This window comes from Vipera ursinii (genome assembly GCF_947247035.1).
Source record: "Vipera ursinii genome assembly, chromosome: 8".
NCBI classification, from domain to species: Eukaryota; Metazoa; Chordata; class Lepidosauria; order Squamata; family Viperidae; genus Vipera; species Vipera ursinii.
The window spans coordinates 25,897,397-25,920,611 of NC_139519.1; the positions used below are offsets into that span (position 1 = coordinate 25,897,397).

Below are 23,215 nucleotides of genomic sequence, written 5' to 3' on the forward strand. Positions count from 1 at the left end.
GTACCACGTAAGCTTATTACCCAGTTTAAACTTATTATTAGCATTACCATCGTCCAGCTTCCTGTCAAAAATATAAAACAATGGAAGGGGGGTAATTAACAGCTAAACAGCCAGGCCAGGTATCTCCCTTCACAGAAGCAGCTGACCCTGCAGGAGGGCAGCCCAGGCAATGAGGAGGCAGCGCAGCCCCCCCCTCGCTGCCCTGGAAGAAAGCCAGAGCAGCTGCCATCAGCCACAGTGCTAAACACCCCCCTTCCCTCCTCCCACGTTCTCCAGGGCTTCAGCTGGGAGGGCAAAGGACACCCCTAGAGCATTCCACTTTCTCTGGAAGGGCCTGGCCAGTGTGGGCCAGCCCTTCCCTGGAATTTCCATGTCCTTCCTGCCTGGCTGCTTCCACTTCTTCTCCAATCCCTAATGAAACCGTGCTAATCAGGCAAACTGGACAGCAAAGCCAGCTGCCCCAGTCCCCACCCACACCCAGTGCTCTGCAGACAAATCATACACAAAGGAGGTTTACAATAATGTGTAAATTGTCCATTACCCATTTTTCCATCTGCCTCATTTGCCTAAAGATTAGCTTGCTCAGGTTGGCCATGACAGAAGCTTAAATGGGGTCTCCCCGTCTCCCCTTTCCTGTGGCTACGGCTAATCCAAGTTGGCCCCTGTTACTGGGCCATTCCTCCATTGCAGCAGCAGCAGGAGACACGCCACCACCCAGCCCAGGACCCTTCCGAAGAGGCGGCTGGCTCTCCCTTTGCTCTGGAGCTCCCACCACGCTCCCAACAGACATCGACGGAAGACCGCCCCCCAAATGCATAGTCATGGGGCACAGGGACAGAGCCCCCCTCCCAGGCTCTTTTAAACAGGAACCCTTCCACTCCCAAGTACATGCCCACGTGCAAGGATGTGCACCTAATAAACAATCCCTGCGCAGCGTTCCTGTTGTTTTGCACACTACAAAGGCCCATCTCAAAAGCAGAATGGTGTTGAGCTTCATCCCTTCACCTGAAAAATTCTCTCCCTGGGCCCATAAACTCAGGAACAAGGCTGCTGCTGTAGTGCCTTTCTGGTGCCTGCAAGTGCCCCAAACTGATCCCCACCTCATCTCATCCCTGGACCTAAAGCTGCAGGCAGAGTCAAACAGCAACTCTCAGGCTCACAGCCCCTCCCTGCAGCACAATGCAGGCCAAGGGCAGCGTGGCAACATCAGGGAGGGAGGGAGGGGAAAAAAACCATCAAAGTGGGAAGTTTTAGCAGCCAAGAAAACAGAAGCAGCAGTTCCAGAATGCTTTGGGTCAATTTGCCAGTCTCTGCCACCTGGCTCCCCTGGAGCAATTCCACCCAGCAGGGCAAGGAAGAGGCCCTCGCAACCAGCACTCACTCCTTGGTGTGCTGTCCAAAGGACAGGCCTTTCCACTCAGGGGAATCCAGCCAGCTCCAGGTTTCTGCCATCTTCCTCTCCACCCCGTATGGAGACCCCCAAGCTTTCCAGAGGGTCCCTGCAATGCTGGGTCAGTTGCAGAGCAGCTCTGGATTCCCTTCAAGTCATTCCCCCCACCCCCCTGCCCCCCATCCAGGAGCCCCCGCCCCACTCCTGGCCTTCTCCGCTCCCGCCCCTTCCTCTGTTATCTCTGTGCCAGACGGCCCTCCTGGGCCAGCCACCGCCTCCTGCTAGCCGAGGGTCTCAGTCCTTACTGAGGACACGTTTCTGCCAATAGCGATGCCAGGCCTCTTCTGCAGCCTGTTCTCCTGCCTGTTACAAGGAGAAGGGGGCTGAGATCAAAGCACTGCACAACCAACTGCAGGAAGCAGCTGAGGGAAAGAGGTTCCAATCAGAACTGAAAGAGTGATAGGCAGTTAAGATTTCAGCACAGCACAGAGGACCCCCCCCCAAAGCAGCTTAGAACACAGCAGCTCTCCTGAAGACCCAGCCCACTCCCTGCCTGACAGTGGCAAACTTCATCCAACAACAGCTGCCCAGAAAAAGCCCCTCACACAACAACGGGAACATGTCACATGTTGACTAGGAAGTTCTCTCAAGTTTGTTCATCTGCAAACAAAAAAACCTCTCCCAACAGAATGGCAGGCCCCAAAAGAATGGAAGACAAAAGAGAATAGGCGAGGGGTTTTGGGGTCTGACAGCTGCTTCCATTCACACAGAAAGAAAAATGTATCCTAAACACACAAGTCAACAGAGCCCGTTTCCTTCATTTCCTGCTACCAACACAGTAGTAACGAGAACACAGGCGCAGAATTAGGAAAAAAACCTGTTGTTTACAAACTGTACACTTAAATTGCAGCAAGTACTGAACATCTGTGAAGAGCCGTGCCCCTCTGCAGAGCCTGCTTTCTCTATAAACGTCCTGGCGCTTCTCTGTAGCTTGCAGGGATCCCCAGAACAGCCTCCCGGATTTACGCTACAGAAGCAGTGAGAATAGAGAACTGCAAGTTGGTTTCCCAACCGACCTCTTCTGGTTTGGCCAAAAAGGAGATGACAGCCAAATTTCATCATTCCAGCAAGTCCTTTAAGGAGAGCTCAATGATTCCCTGCTCCAGGGATGCCCTACACGTTCCCAAGAGAGCGAAAGGGTGATGCTTCACACCAGGAAAGCCCCACAATCGAACTATTCAGTGGGAGCAACATATCCAAGGAGACCCGGAGCACTGGGGTCTTCTCTGTGCCTCTCCCTCCCCAAAATACCTGGCAATTGGGACAAGAGGCAATGACCCTGCGAGTTCTGCCTCTCGGCTGGATCAACCTTCCAGGACTCTCCCTTCCAACAGCTCACAGGACTCCTTCCAACACCCTCCGTGTTCCAGGGCTCCTATTAAGCTGCGCTGGGCACAGGGGTTCTCCTGCGGATTCCAGGTGGTGAACTCTGGTGGGTAGGAAGTATCCTTGCTTCTGCAGGAGCCTTTAAAAATCTTTGTCCCAGTTTGGCCCGGGTGCTCACATGTCCTCCACGCTCCACTTGTAAGCGAGTTCCTGTGTCGCTTTTTTACTTGCTATTCTCGCAAAGCGCTTCTTCTCAAAGCCATTGGACCTGCAGAAGCAAAAGGCAACACTGCCAGATGGGAGCATCATCAGCTCTGGGTGATGCACAGCTTTGGGGGGAACTAGATGGCTTGTGTGACAGCATCAGCACCTTCCAGTACCAAATTTAATACAGGGGGAAAGGAAGGCAACTCCCACCTAGAGGGGCCCTTCTAGAGGACCTACTGCCTCTTGGGCTCCTGGAGGAAAGATCAAAGGAATGTGAGGCTGTATTATGGAGTCCTTGGTGGTTTGCTTGCAGACATTTTATTGCCCAAGTAGATAACATCATCAGTGCTAGTGAGCGAAGGATTTGCTCCCTGTTTATGTACAGCCAGTGCTTCCAGGGTTAGGATTAAGGTTAAGGCAAGGCTGTACCTTAAGAAACAAACCTGTAGCCATAGGTCAACACTGCCAGCAGAGGCCTGGATCCTTCCTACTGGTCTTTGGTACACAGAACTGAGTGGTACCCATTCTTGCCACTCCCAGAAAGAGCGACTTACCTATCTACTCCGTCCCAGCGATAGCCTGGCCAGATGTTAAACCTGTTCAGTGGGGGTGCTGGCCCATTATACTTTGGCTTTTCTGGAGGAAAACAGAGGAAACAAACAATGGATACTCATTTTTCCCCCCTTAAAGAAATCAGCCATTTTAGCACAGGCCCAAGATACAAGAAGTATTAGAGATGGTTTACTGATAATATTAGATGCCTATAAAGAAGCAGTGACTTGCAGAGTATGCAAGAGGCAGACATCACTGCGACAAGCTAGAAAAACCAACCAGGGAGCAAAAAATGTGATTAAATTAACCAATGTCTTTTTCTGCATCTGCCTCTTTTAGACGTCTGCCACCCATTCCCTTGAAAGGGATTTCCCACTGATACACCCAGACCTTCTTCCCGAAAACCTTTCGGTCACTATTTCTATGCTGGCTGCTCCTTATGATAGTTTCCCCTCCTCCAAATCCCGCCCGGTTGCCAGACTGAGGCTGCAAGTGCTGACCTTTGGTGCCCGGCCTCTCCTTGGCCTTCTTCTTCCTCATGAAGTCGGCCATCGGGTCTCCTTCTCGCTCCTGCTCCCGCAGCATCTGATCCAAGTCCTGGTCATCGATGTACCTCGCCAACGGCTTCTGCATTTCCTTCACTGCATCCTCTACCTTTTGCTGCTGCTGCCTGCTCTGTGCCAGGCTGGAAAAGACACAGGCGACACATGGAACGCCGCTCCTCTCAAAACCGATGCCGCAGCTTAGTAAGAGAGCACACTGACATACAGGAAGCCTCAAGTCGCCCTTCAGGCCCTCCACCAAAGGACAGCTAAGTGGAGGCCCTTGCAAAAACCTCACCTTGAGATTCTACAACCGGCTCTCCTGCCGGAAGCCAACACTGGCCGGAAAGCCCTTAAGGCCTTTTTCCCAGGGCCCCCATGCTGGAGGGCAGAAACTTACCCTCTCCCCCACTTGGCGTACTGCTCGTCTCGCTCAGACGTCTCTTCGGCTCTCTTGCGCTGCTCTAGCCGCTCCTGTTTCAGGTCCCTCTTACGGCCCAACTCATCCCGGAAAACCGTCTTCGCGTGCCGAGATTCATCTGAAGGGGAAACGGGTATAGCAGAAGATTCAAAAGCAACCACACAGTTAAGGAAGCTTCCAGGTGGAGGTGTCTGTCCCTCATTTTCTTCCACCACAGATTCTTGTAGCAAGAGCAAAACCACAATGGGAAAAGAGAAGAGGGATAGGAACAGATTTAATTGGCAACACTTGATCCCCCACAGAATCCCAAGAAAGGAGCAGCAAGATTTCATAATGGGAACACAATGTGGAAGTATCTAGTCAGTCCATCTGCTGCCCTGAACATCCAACAAACTGGCCACCTGGACCAGATTCTGCCTGGAAGAAGCTGGGCAGAAGCCAGGCCTGCACTATGGATATGCCACACAATCAGGATCTGTAGAAAAGATTCTTACCCTCCAGATGTCTGCTATTGTTGCTGCTGCCAGCCTGCTTCTTAAATTCCTGCTGCTCCCTTCTCAGCAGATCAGCTGATACCAAGCCAGCTTTGCCCCCTGACAGCATCTGAGGAAGACACAAGCCGGAATCAGCGTGAGAGGCACGTCCCACAAATCATTCATTCATGGAACAGCCTATTGCCTCTCGGCAGCCTCAGCTGGAGCAAGGCTCTCTCCCCCCCAAGTGGGCCCCGCAGCACATCTCAAGTGCTGGAAGCCAAAGCCTCACCCTCTGGCCGCTCCCATTGGACTCCAAGGCCTGATGACGTGGCAGGACAGTGGAGGGGCTCCTGGACCTGCGGCCTTTCTTTTTTGCTTCTGTTCCTCTTCGGGGAGGAGATAAGTCCGAATCTGAAGATTTGTGCCGATTCCTTCTAGGAGGGGAGAGATCGGAAGGATAATTTGGTCGTTGTGTGCCTGGTCGGCCAGTGGCCCGTGGTGGCGAAAGGTCTGAATCTGAGGGGGCTTGAGCTCTCCCCCCTGTTGGAGAAGAACCAGAACTGGATTCAGAATCATGTCTTTGCCGCTTCCTCGGCAATGCTGCTGTTGGCTGAGGCTGCAAGTTGCCTGGAAAAACCGTGAAGAAAAAGAGACATTTTCAGAATGCATCACCAAAGATGGCCAATGGTGGCCAAGGTTTCATTGAGGAGTTCGGACATCTCACACCCCACACTATGTGAGGTAGTTTGGCACAGGATTACTCACTGCTGGCCGGCAGCAGCAAATCTCCCTCAGCACAAGATGCTTTCTTGCAAGGCGAGGACACCTCAGCAGCAGCAGCTGCCGCCGCCTTATACTTCTGGCCCGCAGAGCGCTCGTCTAAGAACAATTCACGTTGGCTTCCACTTGAGCCTTTGACACGATTTGTGCCCCTTGCTGAAAGCACTCTTTTAGGGGACAGATCAGGCTGGGCATGATGGGCCCTCCTAGGTGGGGACTGGTCCAACAAATGCTTTTTTTCGTTTGTTCTGGAGGTTTCTGAACTGAGTGAGATAACAGAAAAAACAATCTAAGTTTCTTACAAATACACCAAGTTTCAATGAGTATTGTGTTGCAAGATACAGTTTTATTTATTTTTGGTCTTTGCCTGGGTACTGAAGAAGGAAAAATTCTCCTGATCCAAGAACTCTCTGGCTTATTCAGCAATCTGGCAGTAGCATATAACATCAAGCAACACAAGTTTTTCCTCCTAAGCCAAAATCCCAAGAACCACAAAATTAAAATTGAAGGGGCCATTGAGGTCCGAGAACTCAAAACATGCCCACTGCAGAAATCCAAATTAAAGCATTCTTAATAAAAGGCAGTCCAATCTCTACATGAATGTTGCTTGACATCCCCTACTAAACACTTCCAAAGAAATCCTGAAAACAACTACAAATAATAATATTAAATAAATTTAAAATAAATAAAGCATAGGAAACAGGAAGCTCATTCCTAGTGGATTTTTGTTTTGGAAACTTCACTAAATCAATGGATTGGATAGTGTGGAAGTCCAGCAGCTGTGTCTTTAAAAAGTGCCGCTCCCATTTATTCCCCCCACAAACTGTCTGAAATAACAGCTTTTGCACTAAATAAAAGGCCTCCAATCAGACGTAAATGCAATTGATGTGGTAAAGCTTTACCCCAAATATTGTAAAACAATCCAAGAAATACAAGCATGTCAACCCTGAGCTACAAATATTCTCCTTTATTAATACAAGCAACAGACAAAGCCAGAAAAATTAGGCTGTTAGCTACTCAGCTAACATTCCCACATCTCACCTGCTTATTGATGTAGTTGTCATAGAATGTCCAAATAACTGTGGCTCTTCATTCTGATCTTTAAAAACAAACATAAAACATTCTTAATGTACAAGGCATCCGTAAGATCCACAATTGTCTGTCTCCATCTGGCTGTTTCCCAAAATGTGGAAATTACAACCTACAGAATTCCTAAACAGCAAGCAAAGCCCTGGAGAGCTGGAGGGCACCAAATTTGTTTCTGAAGAAAGTTGGTCTAAAAAAAAATGGTTTTTCAAAGGAAAGTAACATGTGGAACTTAGGCAATATCTACCTTCCCACTTTTGGACCTTCTAAATATCCTACAGAGAAAAAAATCCCACTTTCAACAAACCGCATCTTCTTATCAGGGAAGCAAACAAGAGACTGTGTTAAATACCTCATACAAGGCTAGACATAGGAAATTAATTCTACAAGCACATAATTTTCTTCCTTCAGATGTAAAAGAACTACACATTCAGTAGTGCTTATTCTGTTCTACAATTCTCTTCCAAACCGTTCCAGCTTTCACCTTTTAAAGCATCTTTTCAGCCAGCATAACCTTTGCTCAAAGCCTGAATTAGTAGAGGGTACATGCAGTCAGTCCGGCTTAAGTATCTCACGCACAATTAAACCATTCTCTCAGAGAAGCTCCAAACTGCTAACCTCCTAATAACTTCCATTTGTTACTTGCTCGGAAAGCTTCCATCCATTTAACTTCATCCGGCCGTTCATCGATAAATTCAGCCACCTGGAAACAACAGATAAGACAGGCCTGTTTTTCTGCACAGCTAAAAGCCCTCCTACCAAAGAACCGGTTACACAATTCCCTGAGGATCGGCCCCAGAAGGAGTCCAAAAGCTCGGAAGGCAAAATCTCTGGTCCCGGTGACCTCCTAGCCAGACTGGATCCTGCAACAACCAGTTAAGCCGTTTCCACTCGACGGGTGCTGCTTGTCTGACAGCTTTGGTTTGACACGAGCCCGAGTTGTAACCGCTCGCACTGCAGGCAACGGGCGAGGCTCCGGCCGCCTCACTACTCACCACTGGCCGGTCGCTCTCGTCCCCCTCCTCCTCCTCCTCGCCCTCCCCCTCCTCGGCAGGCCGGCTCTTCCAGCTCACGTCGTCGTCGTCCACGATGCGCATCCTGCGGGCGGGAGAAAGAGCGCCTTCAGCGCCGGTTCAGCCTGGTTCCCAAGCGCGCCGCCCTCGCAAGCAGGAACCTTCGCGGGAGGAGAAGGGCCCGGCCGGATCCTCGCAGCTCAACCAAAGGGACTCCCGCCGGAGCCTGCCTCCAGACGGCCCCGGCTGCCCCTTGAGGGAGGCGGCCAAGCGGCCCAGGGAGACCGACCCCCCCCGGGCTTCTCGCTTCCTCGCGGCGCCCACGCGCCCCACCGGGATCCCCACGCGCAGGGAGAAGCCCGCCGGCCTCGCGGGACGCGAAGCAGCGGCCGGTCCAGGCCCGCGCAGGGGGGCGCCCGGGAAGAACGGAGGCCCGCAAGGCCGAAATCACTCACCGGCCGGCCGCCGCCGCCCTCTTCTTCCGCCGCCGCTTCTTGTCCGCCTCGGCATGGCCGCCCTCCAGGTAGCGCCGCCGCAAGTACTCGGCCTTTGAGAGGCTGGAGGCCGCCGCCATCTTCCCTTAGAGACCCGGAAGCAGAAGGAGGGCAACCGTCGAGCGAGGCCTCGGAGGAAACGGCCCCTCTGGTCGCCTCCGGCGCACGAGGTCGCCCCCTGGCGGCGCCTGTGGCTACCACCGACACCCTCCGCATCCGGGGAGCCGGCGCTCTCGTTTCCCCGGGCTGCGAGGTTAATTGGACTGTTGCGAGTGGCCCATCCAGAGCGGCGGACAGGCTTAATTGTGACCGTTGTTGCCAGCGAGTTGGCAAGATGCCCTCTGCAGCAGAGCTCAGTCTGCCTCTCAAGATGCCAGGAGAACCTGAAACGCAGCTCCCCCGCTGCCCCTCCCCAGGCCCTGCTTCCTAGCCCATCTCTGCCCCAGAGGGGCCGGTTCCAATTTTCCCTGCTTTGAAGCTACCACCACCTTTATGGCACCTCGCCTTCTTGTACAGGGAGCAAAGAATACAAGCCAGACCTGCAGCGCAGCCCCAGAAAGCAGTAGCCCTCACACCATGGTGACCACTGAACTCCAAACTGTTTTAGCGATCCAAACATGTGCTGCTTTGCTTGAAACCTTTCATCTATGCCATGAACCAGAGTCAGCTTAGGGGTTCGCCCACATCCTCTTAAGTTGCTCGGGAAGGGCAACCTGGAGGATGATTCGCTACGGGGGGTACGCTCTCCATCGATCGTTCCCGGGCCTTGGGTTCTGAAGGATCACAGATTAGCATCGGAGAGATTTTGCTTATTGATTAGGCATAATTTTCTTTATTCCAGTTTTCACTTTGTTAAGGGCCCAGAATCTCTGCAGAAAGGCCAAGCCAGGACATTGCCAACCTCTTGTGTTGCTGGGCTCCCGGTCGCTATAACCCCCGAATCCATCACTCGCAGCAGCAGGAGAGTTGGAGGAAATTATCAGCATGGTTATTGATAGTACAAGGGCAGCTTGCAAATTCTGAAAGAGAAGGGTCATGTAATTGCCCCCTTGGGCTCAAGATTTCCCCAGGAAAGGAGCAGGAAGCAAGAAGTCACCCTTCAGCTTCACTTTAAGACAAGGATACCGACTTCCCAACTTCAGTTTTAATAGAGTCCAGTTAAGCAGAGTCAATCTTGACAACAAGCTACTTCTTGCGAAAGAAAAGCAGTCGACAAAAGCCTGAAACCCAACAGTCTAGTACTTTCCACACGGTGCCTTGCATGTCAACTTGGCTACTGAGGGGAAGACAAATCTGCCTGGTAGCCCTCTGTTCTCATGTCATTCAGGCCCAGCTCCTCATTGTGTTCGAAGCGCCGCTCGTATCGCTCCACACGCAACTCCGGGTCTTCTTCAGGAGCATAGAGATTCTGGAAGTGCAAAGGGGCTGCGTCAGACAAGACTACGAGGCAGCAGGCTGTGTACAATAAATCCCTGGGGTTTGCAATCTTTTGTCCAAATCCAGTAAGATTCCTTTTAGGAACAGGATTGGGGTTTATAAAAAGCCAAAATCAAAAGTGCTAAGAATCACCTACACCATTATTAAAAATATGCACAACACCCCCTTCGTGCACCTTCCCTGGAAACACCGAGGTCAGCCTTCCCCAACGCAACATTGGCCAAACTGCCCTGCTGGCATATCCAAAGATGCCAGAACAATAAAAGTGACTCTCGTAACCCGGCAGTTCAACAATGAAGGCCAGAGAGGGTAGACTTTACAGCCTCCTACGTCTTGCCCACAGGGACATTCCATAACAGAGGATGCCTGGAAGCCCCTCAGCCAGGTATAAACATACGGTATGTTTGCCCTTCATTGAGCCATTACAGGAAAAACAAAACAGTTGCATTTTTGAACAGAATACCCAATAATTCTTCTAAAACTGATGGTCCTTTCCCTCTTCCTCCCGTGTTATCTGCATCAATTTGCATTACCTGAAGGTAACTGTTTCCTGCAGGATCATCCAGAACCAGATGTACCCTCATCTGCCCGTCTACAATCTGGCAGAAAAAGAAAAGGGAAAACTCTCGCCATCCGACCAGATGCAGGGCTCACCCTCCCTCCTGCACCTGAGGCTGCGAGTGGGATGCAAAGGTGGCCTACCTGCTGGAGCTTCCTGCCAAAGGCGCGCAGCTTGTCTGCCTTCTCAGGGCAAGAGCCGTCCCCCAGAGTGAAAGGGTTCTTCTCCACCTGCGGGAGACACGGCTCAGGATTAGGCCCAACGCGGGGAGAACGCCTCCAAGTCCCACTCCCCCAGACCACCCTAAGGCATCCCCTCCCAAAATCACCCTTGGAGACCCGGCTGTCAGTTCTCTGCCTTCTGTCCAGATGCCAGACGTCAAGAGGCAGGAGCAGCTCAGCCCAAGGTCAAGGTTTTCACGCTCACCGCTGTTCCAGCTGATCTCCAGTTCCCTCGTTTTAAGAAATGTGGTAATACAGGAGAGGCCTTGAGTTATCGCTCACTCACCAGAGCCTGGATGTCCTTCAGCAACCCTTCAAGAGTGGTGAATTTTCCACCCAGACCTCCCATTCCTAACTCAAACTCCAGCTCTGGGATCTGTATCATGCACGTTTCTGACTGCAAAAAGAGAGAACTTTGTTTATTTCTGGGAGAGACCGGCTGCAGCTGTTTACAAAAAGTGCAAATGTCAGAACTGATGGAAAAGAGCGTCACCTTTAAGACATCCCTTGTCATGTCTTCAGGGCCCATCACATGAAGGGTTATCTTGGTACCCAAAGGCTCAATACCTCCCCCGGATTTCACCTAAGGCAATAAAGGGGGGAGGGGGTGTCAAGCAGTAACGGGGAGTAGAGCCCTTGGTGACTCGCTTTCCAGAAGAAAAAGACTGACCTCGTTTGTTCTGTGCCCACAGGCATCGCAGTTTGTAGCCATGAGGATGACTTCCTTGAAATGGGGAATCTCTGAGGAGAAGCAGTAAAGAAAAACTCCACCGCGCAGACGTAGCAGCCTCACTCCCCAGCCCTCTTGCTCTACACCCCAGGCCTCGCTTGGCAGCAGAGGAGGAGCCCGCTCAGCTCCTTCTGCCCTCCAGGAGCCAGTGCCCACACCGGGGCCCCGTCACAGGGCCACTGCATGCAGGCAAGCAGCGTCTCAAAGGATACGCACCAGCTTCATGTTTGTGCTTGAGGGAGCGTTGCATTCAGGACAGTTGGTGCTGAACTGCAGTACCTGGTGGGAGAGAAGCCACACTGAGGCGTCTCTGCTCCTGACCGGACAGGGGCCGGTCCAAAGGGGGACTCAGCCACCCAACTGCCAGCCCCTTCACCACCCTCTCACCTCGTTCCTCAGATCATCTGCAGAATCAGCGGTATCCTCCTCCAAGCCCTCTTCCTGGAGGGGGGAGGAAACAGAGGGGTCCACAAGGGTTCGGCATGCAGGCCGTCAGGGCTTGCAACAGAGTTCAGAGGCCACAGGAACGGCGTGGGGCTGCACCCACGCAAGACCTTTCCAAGCCCTCTCCGTTACCTCTATTCCAAGCAGAGCTGCTTGCTGGGCTGTCCTCCTGTAATGGGTGACCTCTAGAGCATCATCCTTCTGTGGAGCGTGAGGGTTCTCCACAAAGCTGTTTCCTGAAGGATCATCGAGAATCTGGAGGGGAAAAGAGGTGCCACCAAAATTACTCTTTTGCCAGGATTAACAATGCCTGCAGGCAGAAGCTCCTCTCAGCACCGCACGGTAACTTACAAAAGTGAAAGCTGACTCCATTTCCTTCAGGCCTCTCAACTTAGAGATGAATTCGTCAATCTTTCCTGCCACTTCAGTGTCCATTTTCTATGGCCCAAAAATAGAAACCACTGACTTGACTTCCCAGTGAAAGCAGCACACAAAGACACAGGAGCTTCGAGAGTCCAAGCTGGGACTGTTCCTCTAGAAAGGCTCCTCTGCAGTAAGAACCCTAAACCACCAGTCAAAACTCCATGGCTTGTGCATTTTCTGGACTGACTACGTACTGTACCCACCAAATTAAGACAAAGCAGGCCATGGTACACAAGCACTTTCATTGTGAATTATTTAAGGGTGCCACAAACTCCTTGGAATTCCTCCCAGGTGAAGCTGTCAGCATTGCAGCCAGCCATGTGAAAACAGGCAGATGACAATCCTGTCCTGTTTCACTTCCCGAGGGGGGCTTCAAACCCCAATAATTTACTAATGAACAGAGATCTAACTAGAACAGCCACCAGGTGTTTTTTCCCCCGGATGCCAGGAAGCCTGTCTGCAATTAACACAGCCAAATGCCAAGCTAGAATGTTGCCCCGTGTGACGGAAGCACCCCCCCTAACCCTTCCCAGATTCTTTCAAGCAGCTTACTCTGCGCTGGGGCTGCTCCTGCTCCAGTGCTGCTATGGCTCTGTCAAGGATCCCTTCCAGGGTTGTAAGAACTGATCGGAGGGAAAGGGGGAAAACACTGCCACAATTACTCCATGCTTCCAGACAATCACAAATTTCTTCCACCCAGAAAAAATAACTATCCTAACTATTCAAAAACAAAAAACAGGCTGGTTCACACAAACTAATAATATGGCATCCTGCCAACCACCAGAACCTCTGGAGGAAACCAATGGTCGGAAAGAAGGAAAGGCTGCAGCTTCTGTCCCTCAAAAGATGGCAACTCACGCACCAGGCGCTCTCGCCCTTGTCTAACCCCAAGCTCCCCCCACCCCCCCATGCCCTAATTCCAATTGGCCTGGAGAAAGGGCAGCAGATGGCCTCAGCGTAGCCACACAGATTAAAGCCGCAGTACCTTAGAGCCAAAAAGGAACGCAGCTTGCAAAGGAGCCAATGCTCCCCTCCTCGGACCCAAAGAAAGCTAGCTGCTTACGGGAATCGCCCTGCAGCGGAGCCCCCTGGCAGGTGTGCCCTGCCCGGCACTCCCCCTCCCCTCCAGGAAAGCAGGGAGGTGCAGGGGACCCCTCTCTGCGTCCCCCTGCCCCAAGGCAGGCCAGAAGAGGGCCTGGCACCCACCTCCCTTCTGAGAGAAAGCCGGGATTTCAAAGTCCAGCTCCGGCACCCTGGCGGTGGCACCCTCCGTCTTCACCACGGTCCTGTTCAGGTCCTGGAGAGGAAGAAGGGGGTCAGCAGAGGCGGCTCTGCCCCAGGACCACCCAGCCCCGGGAGGACCCCCCCTTTGGGAGCCGGGGGCGTGGCCAGGGCGTGGCCCCCGCAGCGAGCCCACCTGCCGGCTCCTCACGGCCAGCGCGTAGCGCACCCCCCGCGCCTGGATGCGCCCGGCCGACTGGGCCTCCGCGTTGCTCCAGCCGCAGCTACCGCAGGCGAAGGAGCCCACGATGACCTCCCGGAAGAAAGGGACGCGGGTCAGCAGCAGCCGCGTCACGCCCTGCGGGAGAGAGGGAGGGAGGGAGAGGCTGAGGCCCGGCCGGGCTGCCCCGCGCGGCAGGCGGGACCCCTCCGGGACCCCTCCGGGACCCCCGGGCAGCGCCGGCCCGCACCTGGCGGAAGCAGCGCATGCACAGCGACTCCAGCTCGGTCGGCAGCTGCCCTTCGTCGTCGGCGCTCAGCGGAGGGAAGAGCCCCGCGGACGCCCCCGCCGGCTCCCGGCCCCCCGCCGCCATGCCGCCCGGACCCCCCGCGCCCTCTTCCGCTTCCGGCGCAAGGAGCACGCGGAGCCCGGTGACGTCACTCGCGCGCCCGCCGCCCTGGTGGCGAGCGTCAAGAGGCGGCCCGCGGGCGCCCCCCTCCCCCCCTCCCCGCGTGCCGGGGTCGCCCGGGGGCTCCTGCGCGGAGCGGGAAAGGGGGCCCCGGAGGTCGTCTAGTCCAGCCCCCGCCCGAGCCCTGCAGCGACGCAGCCTCCGGTGTCCAGCCGCTCCTGCGCCGCCCTAGGTTGCTCCACTGCTTGCTTGCTTTTCCCCCGTCGCTCCCGCCGAGCCCCCGGGCGCTCGGAGACCAGGCCGACACCCCCCCTTCTCAGGATCCATTTGTGCCATATTCGTAAAGGCATCTTTAAAACGTTCTTCCGTGGATCCGGCCGTCTCCCGAGGAGGGGGGGACGGACGTGTATTGAGCCTGTATTAGGCATTTCAGAGGAAAAGAGAAGCCTTTTGAACTGGGGGAAGGAAAGGGGGGGTTAGGCTAGGAGCATCTGGCTTGGGTCGGGGAAGAGAGCAATAAACGGAAAAGGTCCTAAGTTCCTTTTTCCCACGAGAGGGATGATACGAGGTAAATGATGGGGGACTCACCAAATGGGGTTGAACCGGGAACTCTTTATAAGGGTTTAGTTTGTGGAACAATATTAAGTCCTGTCTTGTATTCCTACAACCAAGCATGTCGTAGTAAAGATTTCTTTTGGACTAAGATTTGGCTCCAAGAGTTTTGTCTTCCTAAGACGTGGTTTGGGGTGGGTCCTGACACCCCTCCTTTGTGGCGGCCCCCGAGATATTGGAAGGCTGCTCTGGGGTCACCCCCCCCCCCCGGTCCTTCTCTTCCTTAAACCGGACACCCCCAATTCCTGCAGCCATCCTTCGTATGTGTCAGTCCCCCCCCCGACCCTCTTTGTGGCTCTGCCCTGCCCTCCTTCCAGAGTCTCAGCATCTTTTTTATAACCCGGTGACCAAAACCGGGTGCAGCTTTCCAGCTGGGGGCTTTCCAAGGCCTTATCAACCAGCACGGGCCCTTCGTGTGATCCCTGATGCAAGGCGGGAAGCCAGCGAGAGAGGCGGGGGTCCAGGGGAGATGCCCGCTGGGAAAGGGCCGGGCAATGGGAAGCCCCCTCGGGCAAGCCCACCGGTTCGAGGCCGCTGCCGTCCGGGGGGGTGGGGGGGCGGCACACGCACGACCCACGGTGGGACCTTGGTGCCCCTTCCTGGGTGGGGGGTCTCTGCCCATAGCCACCTGCGACCTGGTTGCCCGCAGATTGGGCTGCCGCCATGTGGTTGTGCCCTTGGGCTGCCGTTATTTAGCTCTGCTGCTTTTCTCAGCCTGTTTTCAAATGTTTTATTAATATTTTATAATGTTTTATTGTGTGTGCCACCTAGAGTCATTTTTGCATGGGACAGGCAGCCCTGTGCAGTTGAGGAATAAATAAAACCTGATGGAGAGCCCCTTCCCCCAGCGCTCCTTCCTGCTTGCCCTCCTGGCTCCCCCTCCCTCGCAAGAGACAGAGCCTGGAGGGTGACTGAGGAGTTCTTTTATTTCAAGCACAAAGTCTTGGGGTCTCCTGGAAGAGCTGCAGGGCTCCCCTCTCTCACGCTTCCTCCGGTGCGAGAAGGAGGCGCTCCTGGGTCTCCCGGAGGCTGTCCGTGAAGGCCTCGATCTGCTCCCTGACTTCCTTCTCCAAGAAGCTCAGGTGGTCCTCCGCTCCGCTGGCAGGGTCTTGCAACCTCCGGCCCAGCTGCTGCACTTTTCCCACCACCAGCTGGTTGAAGCTGTCCCCGAAGGACCCCACTTGCTGGCGAAACGCCTCTATCTGCCGCCCAGCATCTTCCTTCAGGCTGTCCAGGCGGGACACCAGGTCTCCCTGCAGAAGCCCGTTGAGCTGTCCCTGCAGCCGCTCAGCTTCTTCCTGGATCTTGTCCCGCAGGGCCTCTGCGCTCCTCGCCACCCGGAAGGAGAGCTCTTCCAGCTGCCGCCTCAGCTGCTCCGGCGTGGTCTGGGCGTAGGGGGAGAGGCGCTTGTGCAGCTCCTCCACCGCCTGGTCCACCTTGGCCTTCACCTCCGCAGGAAAATGGCCCAGCTGCACCTTGATGTCTTCCGCCTGCTGGTTGACGGTCTGCTGAAGCCTCTGGACGTAGGGGGAGAGGGTGGCTGGGTCCCCCACGTTCTCCTGCAGCTCTTGCACAAGGGATGCCAGTTGCTGGCTGATCTGGGTGGCCAGGGTGTCCGTCGTTGCTTGCAGCTCCTTGGCGTGGGAGGCCAGCTGGACTTTCAGGTTCTGAGCAATCGTGGTCACCTGGTTCTGGACATCCACTGAGAAGGGACGGATATCTGTCTGCAGCTGCTCCAGCTCTATCCTGATCCTCTCTTTTATCTTCTCCCCTTCTTCGCTGAGCTGGGCCAGCAGCTGTGTGATGTGCAGGGCCACCTTTTCCTGCATTTGCTCGGAGTAGGTGTTCATGGCCTGGAGGTTGTCCTGGACCAGCATCCTGGGAGAAGATGGGAGGGAGATCACGTCTCATCCCTTTTCGCCTGATCCTTTCCTACTGCAGCCGCACCTCCACAGGTGGGCCTCCCCTCCTCTTAGTGCCGGAGAACCCGCTGGCTGCTCCGAAATGGCGTTAAGCCTAGGCTTTATTGGCAACTCACGTGAACTGCTTGCTGATGTCCGACTGCTGGGCCTGTCTCAGGCTCTCCTCGGCATTGCTGCTCAGCTGGGTGAAGAACTGCCAGACCAGGTCAGTAAGTTGTTGGGGGGTGGGGCTGTCTTGGGCCCCTGCAGGGAACGAGGAGAGAAAAGTCAGTCCCGAGGGCCTCCTCTCTGGGCCAGCCAGGCCTGTGCAGGGGACTAGAGACCCTTGCCTGGCCGCTTGAGGCCGCCTTTCCAGCCATGCCCCTCACAGGGGCGGCTGCCGGCCATTTCCTACCTCTGTCCCCCACACCCCAGCCACTCTGGATGAGGGGTGAAGCCAAGGACGCCTTTTTTCTGCAGCACCCCCATCTCTTGTCTGCAGATCTGAGCCAGACAGCACCTCTGGATGTCTTCAACCCAACCTCTCCCTGCCTCCTGGAGGCAGCCAATTAGCAGAAACACAAAGCCCGAGGAAGGGTGGAGGAACTAAGGCTGTTTGCAATTAAAAGATGGAGATGACGAGATCCTGATACCTGTGGTGGCAACCAAGAGTCCGAGGAGGAAAGCAGCTGCCTTCAGAGACATGGCGGATGGCAGGAAATGGCACACAAAGCCCTGTCAGGAACAGACCTGTGGAGAAGAGGCAGAGGTGACCCCTCCTCACGGCAGCCCTTTGTCCCGGGACTCTGCCTTGGCTCCAGTCCTGCGGCATCACCTCAACAAGGGTTTTGGGCTCCCCCAGGCCAAGGCAAAGGGAGCCAGGAGCTTCCCCCCAGGGGGGAACCAGAGCCCATAGCAGGGATGCCTCTCAAGCTGGCGTGAGGCAAAGGCAACAGCAGCCTCGCCCAGCCCACTTCTTGCCCAACAAAGCGCCCAGGGCTGCCCATTCCCACAAAGAAGCCCAAGCCCACCCATCCCCCTCGGCCTCCATTTGCAGCCAGGGCTCACCTTCTGCAGGAGAGGCTTCTTCTGCTCTGCTGCTCTGCCTGTGGAGCGTCTCTGTATTTATATTCTTGGGGACGGTATCTTCTTGTATCCACGCAGGCTGATGACACCTCCTTGAGCTCTTGGACTTTAGCAGGAATGTGACGTGGAGGCCTGCATGGCCACAAGGTTGCTGGTTATCTGCAGCTCCACAGGAGAGTTCTTGCACAGTGCCCCAGCCTCTGCCAGCAGGGAGAAGACAGCACATCCCTGGCCAGGTCTAAGGTGGGGAGAGCAGGAAATGAGCAAAATTCTTGCAGTGATAATAAATGTAATAATATTACAATAACGATAAAAGAAGCGGTCAGGAATGGGAGCAACCTGGTAGGGGAGAAGGTTGCTCAACAGGAATCTCTCCTGAAACCCAGACCTGGAGGCCCTTCTGCCGGGGGGGGGGGCAGGCCAGGAATCTTCAGTGGGAATGGATAATCTGAGCCATTTTCACACACCCCTCTGCCCACCCCTATTTGCATTAGCAAAAGAGATTATGTGGCTCTCCCGAGCCTCCTGCGGTCCCTCTGGGAAGACACGTCAGGCTCCTGGCCGGGCTGCAGCTGGGAGGTCCGGGCCCTCTGGCCAAGGTCTGGTGGGCTGGCTTTCCTTAGCTTCAGCATGGAGGTAAAGAGTCATCCCGGGATGTCATCCTGCCTGCACTCAAGGCTTCCAAACTACAACATCCCACTCCCACCAGCTGAATCCACGGGCATTTGGTGCACTAGTGCCCCATCACCTTCCGTGGAAGAGGGGAAAATCACAACTTCATTGGGGGGCTCTGGCCAGCAGGTGGCAGGAAAGGGAGAGTCCAGAGTAGGTGAAGGAATTCCAAGGCCCCCCCCCCCGCCAAGAGGGGCCCAGGAGGGGGAGGCAGGAGGTCCAGCAGAGCCTTCGGAGCGAGCAGCCTCTGCCCAGAGAAGCCAAAGGGACCCTGGGAGGCTCACCTTCCAGGACATTGGATGGCTTTGTGTCTGGCGGGAGCCACTTGGGGTCCAGCACACATGAATACAAAGTGAGACCCCCACCCCATGTCAGTTGCGTTGTTTCCCTTTTCAGATTTGATGCCTTTCAGATTCATCATGGGACTCTGTTTACACAACCCATAGAACTGTGATCCACCGGCCATGGCACGTTCTGTGAACTTGGCTCGGTGGCTCATTAGTCTGTGGATTAGCACAGATTAGACGCCATCTTTCAAAGTGAGCTTTTGTCAGGTGTGAAGAGCCCCCAAATCAGGACTGGACACACTCTGGGTCTGCCGTGCAAAGCTGCCGGGAGCTCTAGGGCAACACAGCTAGAATTTGGCCAGAACCAAAGGGATTACGTCTTTAGATCAGAAACCTTCCTCTTTTGCACTGTCTCTCTTTGGCAGAGGGAAAAAGACCCTTCCAGTTTACAGAACACAACACAATCCGATGACAGCCACCCCAGAAAAATCGAAGTGGGTGAAGGCTTCCTCCAGAGACGGTGTCCTTTATGGTGCCTACACAATCAACGAAAGATTCTTTTGAACACTTGTGCAAATTATTATGTGAGGTTTTCTGGCCAGCATGAATATCGCATAAGCAGAAGGTCTGGCTGTTTTAACCATTTGGGGCCCCAATGCACCCCATTTTCAGTAGGTTAAAATTTTCACTCCCAAATCTTGCCAGCCAAATGGTGCTAGTAATTCTTTCCAATGGAATGCGAGAAAGTCCTGGGTGGGGACATAATAAATTGGCTCTCTTCCAGGTCAGGATGAAGGCAGAAGAGGCCACGCAGGCTATCAAAAGCTGGCCTTCCAAAATCCTCCCAGATGCCTTGTTCTCTTCCCACCTGTTCCCGTCTGGCTTTGCTGAGATGGAGGCTTGTCTTTGCAAGCTTCCACCCAGGTTCTGCGTGCCAGGTCCACAACCGTGATGCCAACGTTTTGGCCACTTGCTACCCTTGTCAAAGTCTGGGCCTCAACAGCATCCTGACACAGAGTCCAAGAGAATCAATATTGCATTTGTCTGTCAAAGCAGACCACTAACCAAAGGGGATCTCTTGGGTGGTGCTTCTTGAAACTGGACAGAGATCAGGTCTAGAGACTGAAAGTGCCCCTCTGCTCTTGCCTCTGAGCACGTGCAGGGTGCCCCCTCCACCTTGAGTGAAACAGGCAGCACAGACACACATGTTGTGTGGATTTGAAGGCCTCTCCTGGGGTGTAGAAATAAAGCTAGTTTGTTTAAGTGACCTCTGGCTGGCCTGGCTGCCTTATCTGGAGGTTACAGTCCAAGGCGAGGCAGGGCTGTTGTGCAGGATGAAGGGGCAGCGGCCAGCAACAGCGCAGAGGGTTCAAAGATGATCCCGCTGGTGCTGAGAGGCCACAGGTTGCTGGAGTGTACTGGATGGTGTGGGAGCCATGAAGAACCTGTGAACAGAAGCAGCCTTCAACAGAATCCTGGCCAGGAGCCACGACTGCCCTCGCCGGGAAAGACCCAAGGCCGAGAAAAGAGTGGACCCTCTGGCTTCTTTTGGGAAGCCATCCTGGGCATCAGAAGAGACCCTGGCTTTGCACTGACCCCCCCCCCCTCAATCTGAGCTGATCCCCCCCCCCACTCCAAGATGACAGTCTCCCTCCAGAGGCCTATGCTAGCTGGATAGGTTTGGATCCCATGTTTTTGCACCCTGATTTCCAAAGTGTCCCCAAAAGAAGAGCTGGCACAGAAACAGGCCAGCCTGGTCACCACAAGGACTGCGATCGCCCGGCTGCCCAATTTAAGCCCTTTGGGGAAGGGGCAGATTTACTGACACCCCCCCCGCCCAATGCTTCCGAAGAGAGACTCCAAACAAGCCTTGGGATCCTCTCCACAGAATGCCAACTGATTTTCCAAGCCCGAATCAGGAGATGGTAGTAGAGTGGGCACCTCCCACCCCCAACCTGGCATCCCTTGGGAAAGAGACCCCAGAAAATCAGCAGGTGCCACGGGGAACAGCTCTGGGGCATTCAGCACCACTGAGGCGGGCAGGGGAAGAGCTCCCGGTCCCAGGGGTCTGAATTTCTTCCACATCATTGGGTGACATTTCCCTGGGTTTCCATGTTGGGCTCCAATGCCCCGTCCAGCCAAGAGGAGAAAGCGGCCCGGAGCCAGGCCCCACCGAGCCCACCCCAGGGCCAGGCCGGTGCTCCGAGCCGGCTGCTCGGGAGGGGCCCTGCCAGAGCGGCGGTCCCGGGCCGAGCGCCGGGCCAGCGGGCAAATTTCCCAACCTTTGCATAAGCGACGGCAGGGCTCACACGGCAAGGGGGGGATGGAGGGACGGAGCCCCCCTGCCCTGGCCCGGCGCCTCCCAAAAGCCTCCCCGGCGGAACTTTGACCGCGCAGCCCCGGGGGGCAGCCGGGGGGAGGAGGGCTATAAACGGGGAGCGGCGGCCGCCCGCCCTGCAGTCTGGACAGCCGCTCGAGGAAGCCCAGCCAGAAGGTGAGAACCGGGCCAAGGAGCGCAGCCTCCCCTCCTCCGCCGTCCGGCTCGACGGCCCGCGGCAGCCAGCCCTGCGCCTCTCCGCCTTTCCCAGGCGGGGCCGGCGGGCTGGGGAGAGCCGCAGTCGCGTCTCCCTCGGGAGGTCCCCCCCCCCGGGACGGCTGTTTCGGGCTTGAAAGGGCAACAGCTTCGCTTTCAGCTCCTGAAGGAAAGGTGGCAGAGAAGCCTGACCCACCAATCTGGGCGACGCCCGTCCAGCAAGAGGGCCCCTAGGCGTGCGCAATAGTCTCTCCGACGGCTGTGCGGGAGAGGGGGGCGCCGGAGCCCCCGCCTGTCTAAGCCCTGCCTCCAGCCTCGGCCGCCTGCCGTGCCCCTCGCTGGCCAGCCCCGGCCCAGCCTGGCTTCCTTCCCCTTCCCCTTCGTGCCCCTTCTCTCCCTGCCTTGGAGCTGCCCCGGGCACCGCCTGTCCCCAGACCGCCCTTGCGCTGGCAGCCGCCGCCCCCAGGCCAGTGACGGCCCCTTTTCTCGGCACAGGAACCCCCCCGAGGAACGATGAGGGCCCCGTTGTTGCTGCTGCCGGCCTTTCTGGCGCTGCTGGTCACCGTTGCACGTAAGGGGGGCCCGTGGCGAGGGAGCTGAGCCGGGGCCCCGGCAGGTGGGGCCCCGGGGCTCGGAGAGGGCGGGGGACGCCCGGCTCTTTTCCTGCCCTTGCCTGGCAAGCCCCCCCCCCCGCCTTCGCTCAGCCTTCCCGCCCTTGCTTCGCAGGAGCTGAGGAGGACCAGGAGACGCTGAGGACGCGCTTCCAGGGCTTAGTCCAGAAGGCGCAAGAGCGCATCGCCGCCTTCCAAGCATCCGCCGTTTACCAGCATGCGAGGTGGGTTTGGGGGGTCTCTGGCATTTGGGGGTGGGGAGGAGGACGCAGAGGCCGCACAGCCCTTGGGGGCTGCTCCTCCGGTGGGCCGAACGACGTGGAGCAAGAGGCGGGGGGGGCTCTCTCCCTCCAGAGGAGCAGGGCAGGCACTCCCAGGAGGGCAGAGCCGGTCGTGGGTCACGTGGCCTGTCGAGCTTCCGGAGTCCCGGGACACACCTGCCCCCCACCCCCCCAGAGGGCCGCCTAATTGGCCAAGACCGGGACCAGACTCGTTTCTCCCAAAGCCCCGTCTAACTGGCGAGGACAACGGCACAGCTTCTCCACTTGAACCTTTGCAACGCGCAGATCCCCCTTTGGGCTCAGCGCGCGTCCAGCTGCGGCTTCCCCGCCCAACGGGGCCTCTCTCTCTCGACGGGGAGGGGCTCTATTCCCTGGACTCCCTTTCCTCCCCTTCTCACCCCACCGCCTCTCTCCCCAGGGAATTGGCAGAGACTGGCATTGAACGCGCCCGGGACGTGATTGAGCAAGTCAAGACTCGAGTTTCAAGCCTGCTGGAGAGAAACCCTGCCAGCGCCTGAGACTGGAGCCCCTTCCACGCTCAGGAGCCCAACGGAGCAACGTCCACCCTAGCCGTCCTCAGGACCAGGTGCAGCTCTCCCTACTCCTGCTCCTCTGGGGACCCTCGTCTCCCCCTCCACCCCCAGCCCGCTTTCTGACTCCTCCCTACTGTGGAATTTTCCTCATTAAAACGAGCAGAACGTTGCACGCTTGGCTTTCTTCCTATGCGCTGAGTGGACGGGCATGTGCCCCCCCCCCGACAGGGCAGGGATGTCATAGGGGTGCGAGGGGCGGTGGGCTTCCATTGCTCCTCCTCAGATAATGGTCACAAGAGCCTAGGGGTGTCCCAAAACATTCCCCAAGGCCGAGTGGGTGGTGCATATCTTGTCAAGGGGGCTGATCTGCCCCAGGGCCATGGGTGGCTCCAGAGAAGCCAGGGGAAGCTGGGGAAGGTCCCTGCCCTTGGTCCCTGTGGTCCAATAAGTCACAAAACCTGGGCCTGGGGCCAGGGAGAAGCGTGGTTCTGGGGGGCCTCACATTTCAGGCAATTTGGCTCTGGCCCAAAAAACTCATGGGTCCTCCCAACCCCAGAATAGTTGCATTCCAGACCACCCGTTCACTGCTGACCTTAGCAGGCGTCAGCACGCTAACCCCATTCATGGACTGGCCCGTGGGGGAACACTGTCTTTTGGGGGGGGGAAAGAGTATGCCCTGTGCCCCAAG

At 55.9% G+C, this 23,215-nt stretch overlaps 3 protein-coding genes and 1 long non-coding RNA gene across 5 annotated transcripts; 1 reads left to right on the top strand and 3 right to left on the bottom strand.

The window, feature by feature from the left end:
• Window positions 1-2,254: 2,254 nt before the first annotated feature.
• Window positions 2,255-8,436, bottom strand: BUD13 (BUD13 homolog). The gene is made up of 11 exons (XM_083368909.1): window positions 8,309-8,436; window positions 7,836-7,938; window positions 7,459-7,543; window positions 6,796-6,853; window positions 5,740-6,017; window positions 5,264-5,601; window positions 4,993-5,101; window positions 4,478-4,616; window positions 4,036-4,220; window positions 3,538-3,619; window positions 2,255-3,044 (listed from the first exon to the last, which is right to left on the bottom strand). Exons 1-11 carry the CDS (start codon window positions 8,425-8,427, stop codon window positions 2,951-2,953), a joined length of 1,590 nt encoding a protein of 529 aa, XP_083225035.1. The 5' UTR covers window positions 8,428-8,436; the 3' UTR covers window positions 2,255-2,950.
• A 714-nt stretch (window positions 8,437-9,150) lies between these two features.
• On the bottom strand, window positions 9,151-14,005 carry ZPR1 (ZPR1 zinc finger). Of its 2 annotated transcripts, XM_083368132.1 has the most exons (14): window positions 13,853-14,005; window positions 13,579-13,740; window positions 13,368-13,458; window positions 12,714-12,784; window positions 12,090-12,176; window positions 11,871-11,993; window positions 11,682-11,735; window positions 11,507-11,573; window positions 11,235-11,305; window positions 11,058-11,147; window positions 10,851-10,961; window positions 10,487-10,573; window positions 10,318-10,383; window positions 9,151-9,755 (listed from the first exon to the last, which is right to left on the bottom strand). In XM_083368132.1, the coding sequence occupies exons 1-14, from the start codon at window positions 13,973-13,975 to the stop codon at window positions 9,621-9,623; spliced, it is 1,338 nt and encodes a 445-aa protein (XP_083224258.1). In that variant the 5' UTR covers window positions 13,976-14,005; the 3' UTR covers window positions 9,151-9,620. The 2 variants fall into 2 exon arrangements, with proteins under 2 accessions (XP_083224258.1, XP_083224259.1); XM_083368133.1 differs by lacking the exon at window positions 13,579-13,740.
• Window positions 14,006-15,581: 1,576 nt separating this feature from the next.
• Window positions 15,582-16,904, bottom strand: LOC310644132 (uncharacterized protein; the record flags this gene model as incomplete). Its single annotated transcript, XM_083368903.1, has 3 exons — window positions 15,582-16,529; window positions 16,675-16,831; window positions 16,875-16,904. The coding sequence occupies 3 exons, from the start codon at window positions 16,902-16,904 to the stop codon at window positions 15,604-15,606; spliced, it is 1,113 nt and encodes a 370-aa protein (XP_083225029.1). The 3' UTR covers window positions 15,582-15,603.
• Window positions 16,905-16,906: 2 nt separating this feature from the next.
• LOC310643731 lies at window positions 16,907-19,029 on the top strand. Its single transcript, XR_014493131.1, has 3 exons — window positions 16,907-17,293; window positions 17,689-17,853; window positions 18,995-19,029. It is a non-coding gene; the product is annotated as an uncharacterized lncRNA (long non-coding RNA).
• Window positions 19,030-23,215: the final 4,186 nt, after the last annotated feature.

Excerpts from the sequence above, each read along its gene's own strand:
- ZPR1 (XM_083368132.1), bottom strand. The coding sequence starts at position 13,975 with ATGGCGGCGGGGGGCCGGGAGCCGGCGGGGGCGTCCGCGGGGCTCTTC. Across the intron at positions 12,177-12,713 it reads AGGAGCAGCCCCAGCGCAGA|AAAATGGACACTGAAGTGGC; the intron begins GTAAGCTGCTTG and ends TTTGGGCCATAG. Across the intron at positions 11,736-11,870 it reads CAGCTCTGCTTGGAATAGAG|GAAGAGGGCTTGGAGGAGGA; the intron begins GTAACGGAGAGG and ends TCCCCCCTCCAG.
- BUD13 (XM_083368909.1), bottom strand. The coding sequence starts at position 8,427 with ATGGCGGCGGCCTCCAGCCTCTCAAAGGCCGAGTACTTGCGGCGGCGC. Across the intron at positions 7,939-8,308 it reads AGGGCGGCGGCGGCCGGCCG|GATGCGCATCGTGGACGACG; the intron begins GTGAGTGATTTC and ends TCCCGCCCGCAG. Across the intron at positions 4,617-4,992 it reads CAATAGCAGACATCTGGAGG|ATGAATCTCGGCACGCGAAG; the intron begins GTAAGAATCTTT and ends TTTCCCCTTCAG.